The 17,288-nt window shown below is 40.9% G+C and overlaps 1 protein-coding gene across 1 annotated transcript; it reads right to left on the bottom strand.

Annotated features, from left to right (window-relative positions):
* Positions 1-3,082: 3,082 nt before the first annotated feature.
* On the bottom strand, positions 3,083-17,288 carry f8 (coagulation factor VIII, procoagulant component). Its single transcript, XM_085362922.1, has 27 exons — positions 17,101-17,288; positions 16,674-16,774; positions 16,335-16,457; positions 14,880-15,092; positions 14,401-14,583; positions 14,103-14,206; positions 13,685-13,805; positions 13,321-13,591; positions 13,067-13,232; positions 12,868-12,955; positions 12,285-12,502; positions 12,033-12,177; positions 11,700-11,909; positions 10,547-11,364; positions 10,320-10,462; positions 9,856-10,021; positions 9,459-9,698; positions 9,114-9,342; positions 8,843-9,025; positions 8,508-8,624; positions 8,265-8,336; positions 7,939-8,024; positions 7,613-7,768; positions 6,477-6,621; positions 6,229-6,377; positions 3,776-3,958; positions 3,083-3,458 (listed from the first exon to the last, which is right to left on the bottom strand). The coding sequence occupies exons 1-27, from the start codon at positions 17,271-17,273 to the stop codon at positions 3,303-3,305; spliced, it is 4,959 nt and encodes a 1,652-aa protein (XP_085219048.1). The 5' UTR covers positions 17,274-17,288; the 3' UTR covers positions 3,083-3,302.

Here is a 17,288-nt window from a genome sequence, read left to right as displayed (position 1 = left end):
TAATCTATATGTCGGTTCTCAGGGACCTTAGGCCAAGGTAAGAAGTGATGTCAGTGAGGGTGATAAAACTGTGGTCTTTTCTTCAGTTGTGTCACTTTGTTTTCCTTCCTGCTGGTTTGTAAAAGCCCCGAGAAACAGATTCCTTTACACTGTTGTCACAACAAGAAGTGTGGCAATTGCTCACTGAGGTTCACATTTATAAATGTTTGAGAAAATCTGAAAATTCTGATCACTCATTGGTCATATTTGGAAATTCTTAATCAGATTACTGTCTGTGTGGCAGCTGACGCTTTGAAATCAGAATCAGTAATCAGTTTGGTTAAAATACAGTTTCGAAGCAAATGGGTTCGAGATGTTTAAAATCAGCTCAGCCTGATATGTCACTGTCTAAAAATCTATCCATTCATTATCTTCCACTTATTCAATTCAGGGTGGACGGAGGTGATCACAGCAGTCTAAAAAACATTTTATGGACAAAAGGAAATATCTGTTTCTCAGAAAACCTTCTATGAGTGTGTCATGACTCACATTAAAATAAGGTAAGCTATAATTTTCTGAAATTTACCAACTTTTTAGTTTCATTTTGTTTTCTGGTATGATGCAAACTTAAAGAAAAGGAAAAAGAGGAAACCGAAGGGCCATCGAGGCCAGCTGTGTGTTGTTGCACATTAACCTCAAAAACCCACTGCACTGATGACATCCATGTGTCCTGTTTCTCACCCCTTACCAGCTGAGCAACAGAAATGTCTTCTTACATTTAAATACGTTTGAGCTTTAACAAACATGGATGTTCAATACTTTGATTTTGTGCTGTTATTTTTATGATTATTTGATATTTCTACGTTTCTTTCCTTCTTTTTCGTTAATTAAATATATTTTTGATCTGCTTTGTAGCTTTAGTTGCCCATCTAGATTACGCTGTCATACTGTATCCACTTTAAAAGATACCTGCTTTCTTTTAATTAGACTGTACTACATAAAATTAGCTTTTTGACACTCAAATCAGCCAAAAACTATTTGAAAAAGTCATCGCAATCAACGTCTTTTTCCAGGAATGATGACGGCTATTTGTGAAATAATAGCGTCATGACAAGAAATAAATATTCCCCACCTCCGCATTATCTTGCTAAATTTTCCTTCCTAAAATAATTTCTTCATGAAATAACTCACAGCAACATTTTTGTGATTAGCTTTGAGGAACCAGAAGGTTTTTTTTGGCAACAACAGTGAGTTAACAGCTGTTAGCTGAAAACTTTTCTGCATACGGTGTGAAGCTTTTTCTTAAAGAATTTGAGGAAAGTGGGCAAAAAGAAGTGCCTAAAGCAGCAGAAATAGGAAAAAAAAATCAGCAAAAACCTGACCTGAGAGATCCGTCCTTCACTTCATCTGTCTACTGTTGACTGAAGCCTCATCAGAAGGAGGCACAAGGATAGAAGGATGGCTGTCAAGAAGGGAGGGAGGAAACGTGGAGTCTATGGATCCAAATTAGAAATTTTTAATTTTAATGAGGACATGAGGTGCAACTGTGAGTGTCTACAGCAATCTGTAAAACACAGAGGAGGGGCTGTGGTTTTAGTTTTCAACATGACAATGATCCCAAACACACTGGCAGTGCAGTAAAAGCATACCTGGATAAGACAAAAACACATAACAAGGAACAGGATCAGTCATGGATTGGCCTTCCCAAGACGCAAACATCAACATTATGGAAGCAGTGTGGGATCATCATGACAAAAAATGGAATAAAAGTCAGTCAACAACCGAAGAAGATACCAGAAATTGACTTTCAAGCTTTCAAGAATTGAGGAAATTGTTAGCAAAGTTTAAAGAAATGAGGTGCACTTCAAAACTCACACAGTTAGACTTGGTCTCTTTAATCAAATTTTTACTTCAACATGAAAACTTTTTGGACTTTTGGTGATGTGAAGCAAGGACTTGAAAAAAAACCCATTAAATGTATAGTTTCAGTTGTGGGTTTTTCTGTATTGCGTCAACATTTGAATGATTACAAAGAACAAACTGAAACCAAAAGCTGGAAAATAAACCTAAACTCATGTTTAGCCATTTAAGCTCCACCTGTGTCCACTTTGCTGTATGTGACTGGCCTGTATTTGTTGCTGTTGCTTCTTTCACACACTAAACTCAGTACTAGAAGTTGAGCAGCAGGCCATGGCCTCTCCTTTCCTCTGAGATTATGTGTGCGGATTGGTTAGCGCGAGATCAATGCAGGTGCTGTTCTGTGCAGGTCTGTTTTTGAGATTATAGACAATTTGTTATTGTTTTCAGAGAGATGTGATAGTCAGGCATATTGTGCTACAGCCAATTCTCTGCCAGTTCATCTCCTGTCCAGTGTTACTCTGCCCTCCAAACAAAACACAGACCCCCTGCCTGGAAACTTCCTGGCTGATAATGAGGTGATAAAGGTTGTGGACCTACAAACAGGGTGAATTCCCTGTTTTCATGTTGCCACCACACACGCAAAACCAACAGATACAGGCATGCACACACCTTGTTGATCTTAGCATTGGTTTGACAGTCCTTGGACCTGGTCGTTCTATCATTGTGTGTGAACAGACTTGTTTTTCCTCTGCTGAACGGGAGTGCATATTTTAACTTGTAACAGAACAATGCTGGACCTGAAGGGTTCATTGTTTCTGCCAGGAGGGCCTGGTGGAGGCGGATAAGCCAAAATAACAGTTTGGGAACATTTTGGACTTAAGACAGATGAAATGAAGAAAGAGCATGGATAATGAGCTGGAAAGAATGAAGAAAGCAAAAGCAGGAAAAGTAATTGGAGATCAGAACGCAAAAAAGTGAGTCAGAAAACACTCAGTTTAGCTCTAAGCATGTTCAACTTTGGACTAGTTAACAGTTTTGGAAAGCAGCCATAAGAATTCAAATGTTTTATGTCTGTCAGCAAAAATATGTTATGTAATATATTACACATATTTTTAGTATCATGAAAAAAGCACCACTAACTAGTAAGTTCATAGTTTATTCAAATGTAAAGCACAAAAATACAAACTTTTCCAATGATATAAAACAGCCAAACAGTATATATCCATCTGAGTCAGAAATATTTACACACGATTACATTCAAAAGGTTTTCTCTGTAGTTATTGCAGCCATATGCTGAAGTGGTAATTCTCAGAGTTTTCAGCTCTAATTTCTTCTGATCAGTAATTGTTCACAGATTGCAGCCACAGGAAAAATAGCTTAATACAATTTATATATAACTTAACGAGGGCTTTTCTACTTCTTAAACGCTGCTTCGTGCTGCTGGTTGCGTTTGTCCAGTGGTCTCAGACGCCCTGCTGTGTGTCACAGCCCAGCACCTCCAGACGCAGAGCGATGTCTTTGATCCAACCCCGTGGGTGGATTCGGATGTAGCGGGCAAACAGCGGAGGCTCAAAAACATTGATGGCTTCTTCGTCAGGGTCGTCATTTCCTTTGAAGATCTTTGGATGAACAGAGGAAGAAAGAAGAGAAGCGGTAAGTAAACAGTTTGACAGATTCATGCAGAATCGGACACATATCTGCACCTGGTTGTGCATGCCGGCACCCAGAGCATTTTATGCCACTAAAACATCAAAATGCTTTAAATGCCAACACATTTTGGTAACCTCCCTGAAGAAATAAATTAAAGAAGCAGTAAGCATGTTAGTCATTGTAGTTTTATGGACTGTTTTATGTAGGTGAAGTCATAGAGGAAGCTGGAGCCCATCCCAGACTGACAGAGGCCTCATTTTACTGCAAAACTAAACACTAAGCCTACCTTTTCTCTCCGGGCTCTCTCGTCTAACACGCTGCTCCAGGAGTGCCCATCAAGACTGCTGGTGACTGAGAACTCCGTCACCATCATTTGGGTCATCAGTGATCGTGCTCCTTGGGTGATGACTCCTGTGATGCGTCTGACTTTCTCCAAGTCAACCTGCAGCCACTCGTGGGGGTTGTTGTTCTGAGGTAAGAGAGATACATGAGGAAACATGGTTAGATATAAAAGAGAGAGAAAAATGATTAAGTGCAAGTACATTGTGAAATTTAGGAAATTATTATAAATGTCTATGTTCGGAAGAAAAAGGTGGATACATTTAGGAAATACATAAATCTTGAGTCACCCATCATTTTAATGTATTTTTCTTGGAAGATGGGGGAGCTGCTAATTAATTAATTAATTAATTAATTAGCAGCGTCCCCTGGCCTACAAAACACTCTGAAAGTCAGTTAACCTGGCCTGTTTACTTGTTCTGCTTCTTGTTTTGTTTTGAAAGACTCACATGTCTTGTTATTTCAGTTTGTCTTCTTTGGCTGAGACACCAGTCTCTGCATTTAATGAGTCAACAGATTGTTGGCAACTGTGCAACTAAATCTGATCTGCCACTTTGTTGTTGAGCTGAAGTGGTTTCAAAACACTTCCACTTTGCAATAGCACGGATGATGGTGTAATATGCAGAAAAAGAGATTTCACCAAATGACTTAATGTTGGTGCATTGTTACAGCACCACACCTCTTCAATTCTGTAGCAATGGGACTGAAAACACCTGAATTCAAAGATGAAGAGGTGCAACCTAATGCTTCTGTCCATACTGTGTACGGCTGCCTGAATATTCAGTAAAGACTTTGACCTTTTGAATTTACGTTGAGTTCTTACACGGACTGTGGATTGATCCACTGACCTTCTAGTTACTGGACAAACAGCTTGACCTCTTGGGCTGCAGAAACTCAATATTGTGGTGTGTAATTTAATTGACAGATACCCAACAGAAAAAAAGCATGTTGACAGGATCAATACGTCCAGGCAACATACAATATATAGAAGCCCGGATTGAAACCAGGGCTTAAAAAATCTAACTGAATTTTTGTTTTTGCAACATTTAATCCACCGCTATATGCTCAACCACTTAAATCAAAAATACACTATCTATCTATCTATCTATCTATCTATCTATCTATCTATCTATCTATCTATCTATCTACATTTGTGATATTATGTGCAAAAATTAATAAATTAAATTAGTAAAAAAAAACTTTTATGACTAAAAGAAATGGATACATGTTTCTGAATGAAGCAGATAAAGCAAAGAAAGCAAAGAGATGTAGAGATGGCCAAAATGAATACCACACTGCTTCCTCTCCCGTATTACCAGGAAGGAGGAAACTCATAAACTAAGAAAATGCTTTTGGCAATGCGATGCATCATTTTCCACTGACATGACTTTGCTGTGCATGGCCAGACCTACACGAGTGCTTATTGTGAAGACTTTTTTATGTACTTTAAATCCTCCATTCGTCATTCAGGAAACATTTTAGCTGTTTACTGCAGGGAAACGGTTGGCATCAGAAGTCTAAACAGAACTTGAAACTCTGTGCTCTTTATATTAAAACCCAGTCTAAAAATCAGATCTCTCATGCTTACAAAGAAAAGCAAAGAAAATGTGTTTTTTTTTCAGTATCCTGTGACATATTTGCAGAATTCCTGTTTAGTCTAACCTTAGCACTCACTTCAGGTACTAGCGGAGCCAATCAGGATGTTAAAAAAAGGAAAATATTATCTAATTCGATCAGATCCTTGAAACCTTTTAAAAAGACTGTTCTAGGTAAAAGGTAGCGCGCAGTGGTTGACCTCAGTCCCAACTGATGTGTGTGACCTTTAATAAGCAGCTCAAGAGTTTTCCACAAGGACAAATCACACCTCTCAAGTTCAGTGCTGCGAAGTGTGAAAATGATAACTTCAGACAGAAGATTGAAAGCTTAATAAATGTCATTATGCAAATTACTGCTCTCTCAGTGGTGAAGCTTCTTGAACAGTATAGCTGAGGCACTGATGGTGCTTGCAAAGCTGATCTGTTAATATTTTTGCTGCTTAGAGTAAAACATTTTTTAATATTTCATTTGTATTCCAAGATTAAATGAGATATAAAACAAACTGTCTGGTTTATGGTATCCTCAGTGGGCAGACATATTTTTTCCCAGACATCAGAGTTAAACAGAACTTATGGTTTGTGTGAACTGCACGTCAGACACACTGTAAATGGTCTCCGCTCCACTAACTGTAACATAATCAATATCCTTTTCTCCTCATGTGTAGTTCTGAAATGCTAAATGAAGGCCAGAGTAACTTCCCTGAAAGCCGCCACTTGTTCTTATTCTTTATGTTTATTAAAAATAAGTCAGTGTACAGTTTTCTACAAATTTTGCATATGTGTAATTATGTGTGTGCATGTTCACCATTGGCCTCCAGGCGTTGGCGCCGCCCTCCTGGTGGAGGCGAGCGAGACTTGGTTTCCAGGTACGGAGAAACGAGGAGTGAGATGAGGAAGCGCTGAAGCTGCCATCAGGAATACTCTTCCTCTGGAGTCCGAGAGGGAGAGAGCAGCCTGGCAACGCACATATATCCCACAGATATGATGTAAGCACTTTCACAGTCTATACAGAACTACATTGAGATCATTCTTGTTATTTTTGGTACAACTCACTGTTGAGATCACAGCCCAGCAGCTCCAGCCGGAGAGCGGGCCTCTGCACAACGCGGTAAGGGTGGATCCTGATGTAACGTGCCACGAATGGCGGGGAGAAGAGGTTCTCTTTTACTTTGGAGCTGTCCAGGTTGCCATGAAAGATCTACAACAGAACCACTTTTTAGATCACACTTGGCAGGACGGCATGTTTTAGCAGAACAACCCAGCACTGAAACAACTGCCGCACATTCTCCATACTTTTCTTTCTTTTCCAGACTTGAAATTTGCTTGAGATGAGTAACCAAGTATTTGGTGTCTTACAGCATTTATTTAAGAATGAAACAATTTAATAAAGCCTCCTTTTTAGTTCATTTACTATTTATCCTTGGCTTTTCATTTCTGTGGTGCTTTGACGCAAAATAGAAGCAACTATGAGGAATTGGAAATAATTTTAGCCGTCGACTCAATCAAATATTAAGTAACAGCTTCACAGCAGCAAGTTTCACTTTTCGCTTGAGCTTCTACTCTTCACTTTAACTTTTGGATTCAGTAGAAAGGAAGGAGGAAGGAGGAAGCGGGTTGTCTTCCTCCAAACATGAAACAGGAAACAGATAGCAGAGCTGCTTTTGCCCTGTGAAATGTTCCATAACACACAATTTCAAACCAGCACACATTAAATGACATCATGCCATATCTGGAACTTCAATAAAAATATAAAAGTGGTCATGTGCTCTCTTTTTTCTGGCAATGTGGGGTTTGCAAATGACATGTGTGGTTTCTAGTTTTGGACTTTTCAAAGCTGCAGTACTAATTTCCAGAAGGGTTAACATTTTAGTGGTGCATGCCACAAAACTGCAGCTGCTGTCCAGTGTAATAATCTTATATTTAGATTTTGTTTTTAAAATCTAGACATGTTTATCGTAACTGGCCTTATTTGTCATTTAAAAAAGCTACAAGTTCCCTTTATAACTGAATTGCTCTGAGTCTTTTTATAATCTTATTGTCATGTTTGTGTGGTGCAATGACAGTCAGGACGCCTGGCTTATTTGAAGTAAAATTTACTTACTTCAAGCCTCATATCAGAAACTGTGGAATTAAATATCACAGGGCAATTTCAACCCTTACTGTAACAGATATTCAGCATGTGGACATACATTGATGTTGCTGGTCTCGTTTCCTCTGTAATTAGTCCAAGTCTCCTGGTCCAGGCTGTAGGAGACAGTGAAGTATGTGATGTAGTGCTCTCTCAGCCTTGACCTCACTCCCTGTGTCTGCACACCATGCATGAGGGTGGGTCTTTGCAGATCAACCTAAAAACACAGACATTGCATTATATTTTCCTGTGCCCTATTTTTGGTTTATATGAGATAACTGATTGATTAAACTGATTTTGACATCATTTTTTAGATCAGTTCAGAACATCATGACTTTACGTAAGTGAAGGAAATAGAGCAGAAACAAAGAAAGCTGCACATCTAACCTGTATCCATGATTGCTTGTTTTTGCCCATCCAGGCATTGATATAACCTGACTGGTCCAGCCTCGCCAGCGCTGGTTCCCAGTAATCTAGACACACGTGAAAACACAGTTATAATCCATCTCGCTGTGGGTAATTTCCGGGCTTTCAGATCTCATAAAGTTTCCTGGTGGCCACCAGAGTGAGTTCTTTTCATTTGTATGTTAAGCCCTTCATCTCCTCTGCGCACACTAAGAGGGATTAAGAGCCTTCTTGGTGTGTTTCCCTGCTGAATTGGACTAAAATAAATAAATATAATAATAACTCTTCCCCTTCTCCTGCTGTCTTACCTATGTGATCTGATGCTGTGATCTGGGAATCTTCAATCTTCCCTGATTTCATCCCCAGCGGCAAAACACATTCTGCATAGCAAAACCAAAAAAATTCCATGCATTACAAGTTTCCACATGCACACAAAAATTACCCATATATTATACAATTTTTAGCATGTTCTGCTGGTACCATCCTTCACCTAAAAACTCAGTCAATACTATTTACAGCAGCATTACTTGGTCAGAGTACATTGCACGTACTTGGGTCATAGACCAGTAGTTTAGCCCTCATGCCAGCCAGCTGATAATCTCCAATAGTGCATTCCACCAGCCAAGTGCCGACCGTGGGTGGTCTCATCTCCACCGTGCCAAATACACCTAGAGGAGGGAGGAATAAATTGGTGAGCAATGCAATACATGAAAAAAGTGTGTTTCATTGCAGGAAAAGCAAACAAAAACGTGTTTAACCCCAACTGGTAAAAAAAGAAAATCTGTTATTTCAGTGGAAGCATCTGTTCATGTGTCATCATATGATGAAGAGCAGTAGAGTCTGGGAGAGTGGAAAAATAAGTATATGAATATGCATATGTATTTACCAGGGAAGAGGTTGTAGACGCCCATACGGTGTTCCTGCTTAGCATGAATAGTGAAAGGCAAACCATGGAAGTGCACAGCATGGATCTCTGTGTCGCTTCCTACGTTCAAAAGGTGCCACCTGACTCGCTGGTACTGGGCTAACAGCAAACCAGGAAGAGTCTCTGCCACATAGCCGTTTATTGCTGAGGATAAACATTGGCATTACTTATTAGAGTGATTACAGCCTAGGCAGGCAGATTTTACATCAGAAATCAATGTGTTAATCTTTACCTGCAAACTTATTGCTGGTGTGGTACCAGGGATCCTCAGCATTGACTTGACAAGGTGGGGCACAGTGTCGCTTCAGGTTCTCCTCCAGGTACCAGCTTTTAGTTTCATCAAAGGTGTGGAAGAGCAGGGAAAACGCCTGGATGCCTGGCTGCGTGTTCTCATTGGGCCGGAGGGTACCAGGCTTACAGATCACAAGTGGACCGATCAGACCTGAGTGAAGGTCCTTCTCCTAGAATATAAAAAAGAATTGTGAATTTTCTCCTACTCAGGTGAATAGTGTTAATGTTGGACATTTTAGTTCCTATCTTAAGATAGGAACAGGGTACAAATGAAGACTTTGCAGACCTTGTCCACAGTGGAGTAATAGGCCCCAGTCTTGCAGTCAAATTCAGAGTCAGTCGGTCCTTGTTTCTTGGTTACTCTCCAGTTATAAGTTCGGGCTTCACCAGGAGGAACGGGCTCTCCTGGCACCCCGGGCGGAGCAGAGGGGGAGCTTGTTTGGGCAGTGCTGGCCCCCTGGCTTCGGTCATAGACTCCGTGAAGGTGAAAGGAGAACGGTCTGGATGCGCTGTTCTTAAAGGTCACCTGGGATTAGACATAGTGAGAAGATGGGTTTAATTAACTAATTAATTGATGACCATTGTTCACATTTATTTCCATATTTCAGCACCAAGTTAGATATCTGCCGAGTCTTGAGGAAACAGTCATTGTTTTACTTTGGTTTGGGTACAGTAGCACTCACAGTAAGGAGATCATTAATCTCAGTTGTGATGACAGGTCCCATGATTCCCAAGTGCTCCTGAAGCTCCCCTCTGTCTTCAGGTAGCAGGAAGTCTTTATCCTTGTAGGCTCGAAACACCACCTTCTTATAATCTGGCAGGAACTTCCTGATCCCTCGACGTATCTCACTAAAAGGAGGGATTGAGTCGAAACTGCCGTTTACACAAATTATATTAAAGATGTATTTTTTTTGGTTTTCAGGTGACATTAGGATTTCACATTTTAATGGGGGAAGTTGGTTGCATAAACACTGGGTGGGCTTTCAAACAGTTTCCTGTCCTCTCTCAGTCTTCAGCTGACCTATTCTTATTACACAAATTTGAGAAAGAAGTCAAAAAGGCCAGAAAACAACAGGAAAAATAAAGGCATAGTGCCACAAATGTTTGACAGTTTCCTAGAATTTCTGCAAGGAAACTTAATTCTTACCCGTTTTCAAAGACCTGTTGTGGTTTTCTGATGCCGTAGTTCCAGATGATCTCCTCTGCAGCAATGTAGTAGTGCCGAGGTCTGACTCCTCCAGAGCGCACGTTTATGTAATCTGCACCAACTGTATCTAATGTGTCATTCGCCTAAAAAACAATTCGAATTTATGTAGTGAGACTCGTGCTATTTAATGTCCTTTACAAATGTGCGTGAGACATACATCCCGGTACCTCATAACTGTAGTCATCATACTCGAAGGACAGATCAATCGCTGTGTTTGCAGCAGTGTAGTTGACTTCCACATCAGGCAGATCATGTATGAGTCGCTCTGGCTTGATGCGAATGTGGTTTTGCGGTACTAAGTTTTTATCCATATCTGCTGAATTTTGTAACTCTGCAGCTGAGACCTTGGTGCTCAACAGGGGTTCCCGGTCCAGTATGATCTCGTTGCTCTCTTCAAGTTCTACCACTGTGTCATTCTTCTCGCTTTGCATTTCTCTGCTTTCCTCAGCTTTTGCCTTGGCATCGATGTCAGTCATGTTTTCCACAACTTCTCCAACAATCTCCATTGTAATTTCTTCATCCATTAAATCTTCAGAGCTTATGTCTTCATCTGTCTCATTTCTGTTTGCCTGCCTTCTCTGTCTCTGTCTTTCTCCATGCTCTGTCTGATTCTCAGAAGCTGCCCTCTCTCCATCTCTGTCTAATTCTTTCAAGACATCCAGTGGGATTTCACTCTCAGAGGGAGCTTTCCCCCCTTTCAGCGATGCTATGTTCACTTTCCTCAGGCGGCATCTCGGTCCAGTTCCTTCAGTTTGAGCAGTGGTGTTAAGTGACTGAGTACTGTTTTGAGCCCGGGCTTTCTTGCACACTCGAACCAACACTGTGTGATTTTCAGGTCTCAAACCTCTTGGCAGGAAGTCTATTTTATCAATATAGTCAGAGAGATCGTCATCCCTGTCTCCATTCCCGCAGGGACGAACGGTGTAGTGGATGCTCATCCCGCGGTTCTTGAGGCTGCTGTCAAAGGCACTGATCTCCCACTCACCTACAAGAGGGGAAAAGTGTGTGTGCGATACAAAGTAAAACATCCACTTTGCACACAAGCCAAACAACCTTTGTGTGTCCTGTATAACTGCCTTGATACGCATTGTTAAAAAAGCAGCGCTCTCCAGATTGTTACATCCCTGATTACAGTGTCTTTACTGTGTCTGTGTCACTTAGGGGTGGAAATAGGGTACCAGAGTCACACAACAATAAAAAACCAAGACTCCAGAGTTGCCTAAAGTTTGAATCCACCCACCAAACAATATTTAACAAATGAATTTGTTCCTGCAATTACAACAGCTGACTCTCTCTGCAGATGTTGGCCTATGACCTTACCAATAAGCTCCGTCTCCATGGGAAGAGTTATAGCAGTCATGGGAAATAGGGTGAGGACAGACTGGTAGAGGCCTTGGTACTGAAACATGTTTCCAGTGAAGTAGACGGAGAGGAAGTCACTCTGGGTGCCCACACTGGCAACGTGCCAGAAGGTCACATCAGTCTGACACATCACAAACTGACGCCTGCTGAACATGATGCCATTTACACCTGAAAGGAATTAAGCAAATCAAATGATTTATTTTTCAACTTCTGATGATTATTTTATATTTTGTGTTCAAAAGTGGCTTTCATTTCAGTAACAACCACCGAAAAGAAGTAAACGTAACTCACTGTAAATGACATTTGAGTTGTAGAAGTCGGGCTCCGTGGTGTTGAAGGACTTTTGAGTGGACTTCCGCATGTTTTCATCAAAGTACCAACTCCTGTTCTCATCAAATATGGCGAATATCAAGCTGAACTTCTTATCTGGTCCCAACTGCATGCAAAAACAGGATTCAGCAAAACACAGAGCAAGCTGCAATGTTACGTCAGTGCACATTAACGGTTGTGGCTGCAGCTTGAAAACATTAACATTCTCCTAACCAGTCGTCCTCTGAAATCGATGGCGTCATACTTGCAGATGAGCAGGGTGCCCACCAGCCCAGAGGCCAAGTCCCTCTCTGGGGAGACAGTGCTTTGATACAGCTGGGTCAAACACGTGGGGTCTCCTTCCAAGGGCCCATCATCTGTTGTTAGCCTCCAAATGTAGCCAAACGTCTTGTTGGGGGGCACACCCATTGAGTGCAGGTCACTCTCTGCAGCTGTTTGGTTAGATTTGAAAAGACTTTGTGAATGAAATCATTAGGCGTTAATAAAGATAATCAATCAGATGTTAGAGTCTGTCATTTTGGTGACAGGGACTAATCAAAAACAGTCACGTTTAACTTGTCAATTTTAAAGGTGCTGTGTTTAAAACTGTCATTTATTTCTTGACTTTATCTGTGTGCTTTTCGGATCAGTAATCTGCTACTGCAGGGATTATATTTACAGATTAAAAGTGGGGAAATTACCTTAAACAGTGTGAGAAACCTTAAAAATGCTACCTCGCAATGACTAAAATTAACTTTTCGATGTCTGACAAAACCACTCAAAACTGAGAGACAATCATTTTGTCTCTTTAGCTTACCATTTGTGGATCTTTGCAGCGGAAAGATCTTGGTAAGGCCGTTGGGGTAGATGTTGAAAGGGCGACTGGCCAGGTTCTTAAAGGTGATCTGCAAAATATTAAAGCCATTCAAAGGTAGGTTCACCTCTCAGTCTGGTGTGATTCTGATAGTTTTTGCTTAAATTTAAGGATGCAAAACTCTGAAATGTTATTCACTCACATGGAACTGATCATTGACTTTTCCTTTCAGAATCGGGCCGAGGAGTGGGCTGTCAGGGTCTTTCCGCTGAGTGAAAGATCCATCTGTGTATTCCACATACACGACCTTTTTATACTGGTAGCTGAGGTGGTGTGAAGCTGAAGGCAAATATCTGGACTGGAACTCACTGATGAAGCAAAGAGAAAACAAACATTGAGTTAAACAAGTGTCGCTCTGTTTTTCTTCTGCTATTCTGCTATGATTCCTCTCAGTACCTGTCAGAGGGTTTGAGATGAGGAGCGTAGTTCCAGGTGACCTCTTCAGCAGCAATATAATGCACCCAGGTTTTGGACTCCTGTCCTCTGAGGCTTCTGACTTGCAGTTGTGTATTCTTTGGTTTAACGTTGATCACGTTGAACAAATCGCCATCGTCGAAGTTCTCGTCGCTGTAGTCCTCCTCGTGTTTGACTTGACGCCGGTTGGGCGCTGGAGGAGTAACGACCTCGGGGCATTTTTTCTCCACTGTGAACAATGCGTTCATGCCATCTGGGGCAAGCAGACGTGCACAATGAAAATAAAGACTCGCAAAACAACAAAATGAATAAAATGTTCTGGTTCCGGAATCTTGGTCTTTCTTACCATGGCGGTGAGCATGTATTTTGCAGCTGATTAGAAAGCTGCCGATGGTGTGAGGTCTCATTTCTGCGGTGATAAAGCTCATGGGGGTTACCTCCACGGTGACTTTACGATGGTTCAATATCTGAAGAAAAAAAAGCAAACAAAGGCAGTGTAGTGCACATTTAAGATCGCGTTTAAAAATCTAACATCACCTAACTCTTAGAAAGAAAACACGTATCCCAAAATGCTTTGCTGTGACAAACACGGTTTAATGAGCTTTATTATATATCTGTTGCACTGTTTCTGAAGCCAAACTGAGTGTAGTGTTGTATAGAAAAGTAATAAGCAATAATAAGGAAGCAGCACATATTCCTTAATCTAAGTGTATTCTTATTACATATACATGTTCCTGCCCTTCCAGAATGAAACATTAGATTACCGTCAAAGAATGATCCTGAAACTGAATGGAGTGGATTTCTGGAGCTGTGCTCATGCCTATCAGATGCCAGAACACAGGATTTCGGCCCTGACACATTGTCAACCCTACACACAAAAACACAGAAACAGAGAGAGTGGGTAAGGCAGAATAAAATGCGACCAAATTCCTGTGACGACCAAATACAAAGCAGCCACTGATAAGCTGTGCCCGCACAGTGTTAGCGGCAATTAACATTACAGCATGACTTTCTTGCTGTAATGTTAAGTGATTTCTGTTCTGAGTCGGGCTCTTTGATTACCAGGTAACGTTGAGTTAACAAAGCCATTGATGGTGTGGTATTCCTTCTTGCCGTTGCTCCTTTTGAACTTCTCTCTGCTCACCCTCTCTCCAACCTCTCCATACCAGCTTTTGGTCTCATCAAACACTGCAAAAAAAAGGACGAACGCCGGATATCTCCTCTCCTCGTCTTCTGTGAAGGCACCTGAAGGAAGACAGGCATAATTCACACGATGCAGGATGCGATAAAAGGATCCCATCGAGTACATTTCCACAATTCCTTACACTTCTTTGAAATTCTCTTTCCAGTCCACTGCTTTTATCTCCATGCAGTGCTATCATAACTATACCTCTAATTGAAACATAACAGAGTCAGAGTAGTTAAAGCTAGATGATGCTCTGATTAAGACGGCCTTATTTCTTTCTTTTTATGTTTTTGATTTTTGATAGTATGTGTTTATGGAAAATACCAACAGAAAGATGAATCAGTAGCATTCTTACTTGCTTTACAGATAAGCAGAGCACCAATGAGTCCTGAGTTAAGGTCTCTGACTGTATCGACTCGTGATGTGTATGAGTAGGTGAGGCAATCGGGGTCGCTGGTGGTGGGGCCGTCTTTAGGGCTGATGTCCCACACATACTCATAGTATCCTCCAGGAGAGACGGCATCATCTTCCTTCTCCTGGCCTGCTGTGGAGTCATCATACCCAGCTCCTGGAAAGAAACCACATGTAATCACTTTGTGACTCATCTGTACCCTTCAAGCAGTAGAAAGAATTGAAAGCAGAAAATACACTCTCTAGCCACTCTGTCTTAAAACTCTAATCAGCCAATCCCATGACAGTAAATCAGCGCATCATTTAGGCATGTAGATAGGTAGTCAAGATGATGTGCTAAAGTTCGTCTTGGGCCAGAACCATGTCACAAAACTCAAATAATCTCAACTGGTTCATTGGACACAACATTGAGTCTGCTGTACTCAAAATGCTTCCAAAGTCACCAAATATCCAATAGAGCGGATGTGGTGGAACGGGAGATTCACATCGTGGATGTGCCACCGACAAATCTGCAGTAACTGTGTGATGCTATCAAGTCAATGTGGACTAAAATCTCTGAGGAATGTTTCCAGCACCTTACTGAGTCTGTGACATGTTGAATGAAGCCAATTCTGAAGACACAAAGAGGTTCTAACCCATTACTAGCGAGGTGTAGCTAATAGAGTGGTTGATGAGTGGCGGCTTGTGGTGACGCTGAAGTGATTGGATCTGCTTCATCAAATCCCGTTCCTGGACATGGCAGAAGCTGCTTTTCAGATTAGGATAAGCGCAGTTATAGGAATCTATCCTTTGGTGGTAAGACATGAACTGCTTACAGAAACTGACTGCATTAGATCCATGGCAGCATTAATCTGTAGGGGGGTTATTAACACTAAGAACCTTCTTAAGTCAGTGATATTCAGCTATATCCTTGACGGTTGGGTAGTGTTGAAGATGAAAGAAGTTTAAAGACTGACTGTTTGGCTCTCACAGGCAGTGCAATATCTGCACACGCAAGATAATGAAAACCGTTTCTCTTGGTAATTTCTAAGGAATGAGGTGGCAACTGTTATTTCCTGAGTTCTGTATAACTTAGGAAACCGTTTTCATGATCAAACCATTAATAAGCCTTAACAAGCAGTTTTTTTGGGTACATTTTGATTCGGATAACATATTTTCAGACTCAAGCAAAACCGGAAAAGTGTTGATCTCAGCCAAAGTAGTACTGGAAAGCAAGGATCTGGGCTTTTCTTTTTTTGTGAATGAACGTTATGTTTAAACAGACATGAGTCAGAAAGCTGAGTCAAGTTCTTGCTAGCTGCTTGGTGAGGAAGAACAGAATCCTACTGAGTAAGGTTCACCTTGTGAGTAAGTTTATGAGTGAAAGCAAGACAAATTCTTTCCATTCTGTTACTCCAACCTTCAGATTGTTTCCAGTAGGTGATCCCCACAGGGCTGATACTGTAGGGCTGAGAGGCTAGGTTTTTGAAGTGGACCACCACCGTTTCACCAGCCTGTGTGACGATCACAGGGCCTTGAATCCCTGCAAGAAAATTACATCTTTTTTTTTTTTTTAAGAATTCAAACAATTCAGGCAAAAAAAAGTTGAATTTGTTTCTTTCTTTTTTTTTTCAAACCACTCAGAAAAATTGTCTGACTGTCCTTGGATGTTAATATAACATTCAAAAAATGTGGTATGATACAAGCACTTATGGATTTTTTTTTATTGATTATTGAAAATATGTACAAGGAGACTTACCTGTCCATGCTGGTCTTGGCTTGGGAACAGTGTATGTAGAGTCCGTATACTCCCTATAAATTGCTTTGATGTATTTTTGCGGAATGTCCTTGGATGTCCTTCTTAAAGATAAAAACACGCATAAAATTATGAAGAGAAACTTATGAGAAAACTGACTTAAAATATCCTTATTAGCTCTTCCTTAATAAAACTGCATTTAATTTACTTCTAGTAATTCAAAAGTAATTTAAAGAAACAAAAAAAAATTACATAAAGAAAAGCTAAAAACATAAGAGCAAAACTAACCTAACTGACTGGACACAGATTTTTCTGAAGCTAAGTCTTCTTCTTCATTTGGAAACATAATCATCACAATTATTTACCAACCGAACAGACTGCTCGTGATTTCATTTGTCTAAATCAGACTTATATTTAAGAAAGAGTTTACCTTTGTTCAGTTGTTGGGTGAGGCTCGTAGTCCCAGCCGATTTCTACAGCTGCTATATAATACTCTCTTACAGTAGCACCTGGCTGCTGCGCTTGCTCGATGGAGGAGCAGAGGAGAGGCAGCAGAAGCGCGAGTGTCGCTCTCATCGCTGCGTGCGCACTTGTCGGCTCCATGGCGTCCCGGGTCGA

Source organism: Diplotaxodon limnothrissa, linkage group LG2, assembly GCF_057381915.1.
Source record: "Diplotaxodon limnothrissa isolate DT_005_m linkage group LG2, D_limnothrissa_male_GT1.1, whole genome shotgun sequence".
Taxonomy (NCBI): domain Eukaryota; kingdom Metazoa; phylum Chordata; class Actinopteri; order Cichliformes; family Cichlidae; genus Diplotaxodon; species Diplotaxodon limnothrissa.
This window is presented reverse-complemented; position numbering and strand designations above follow the sequence as displayed.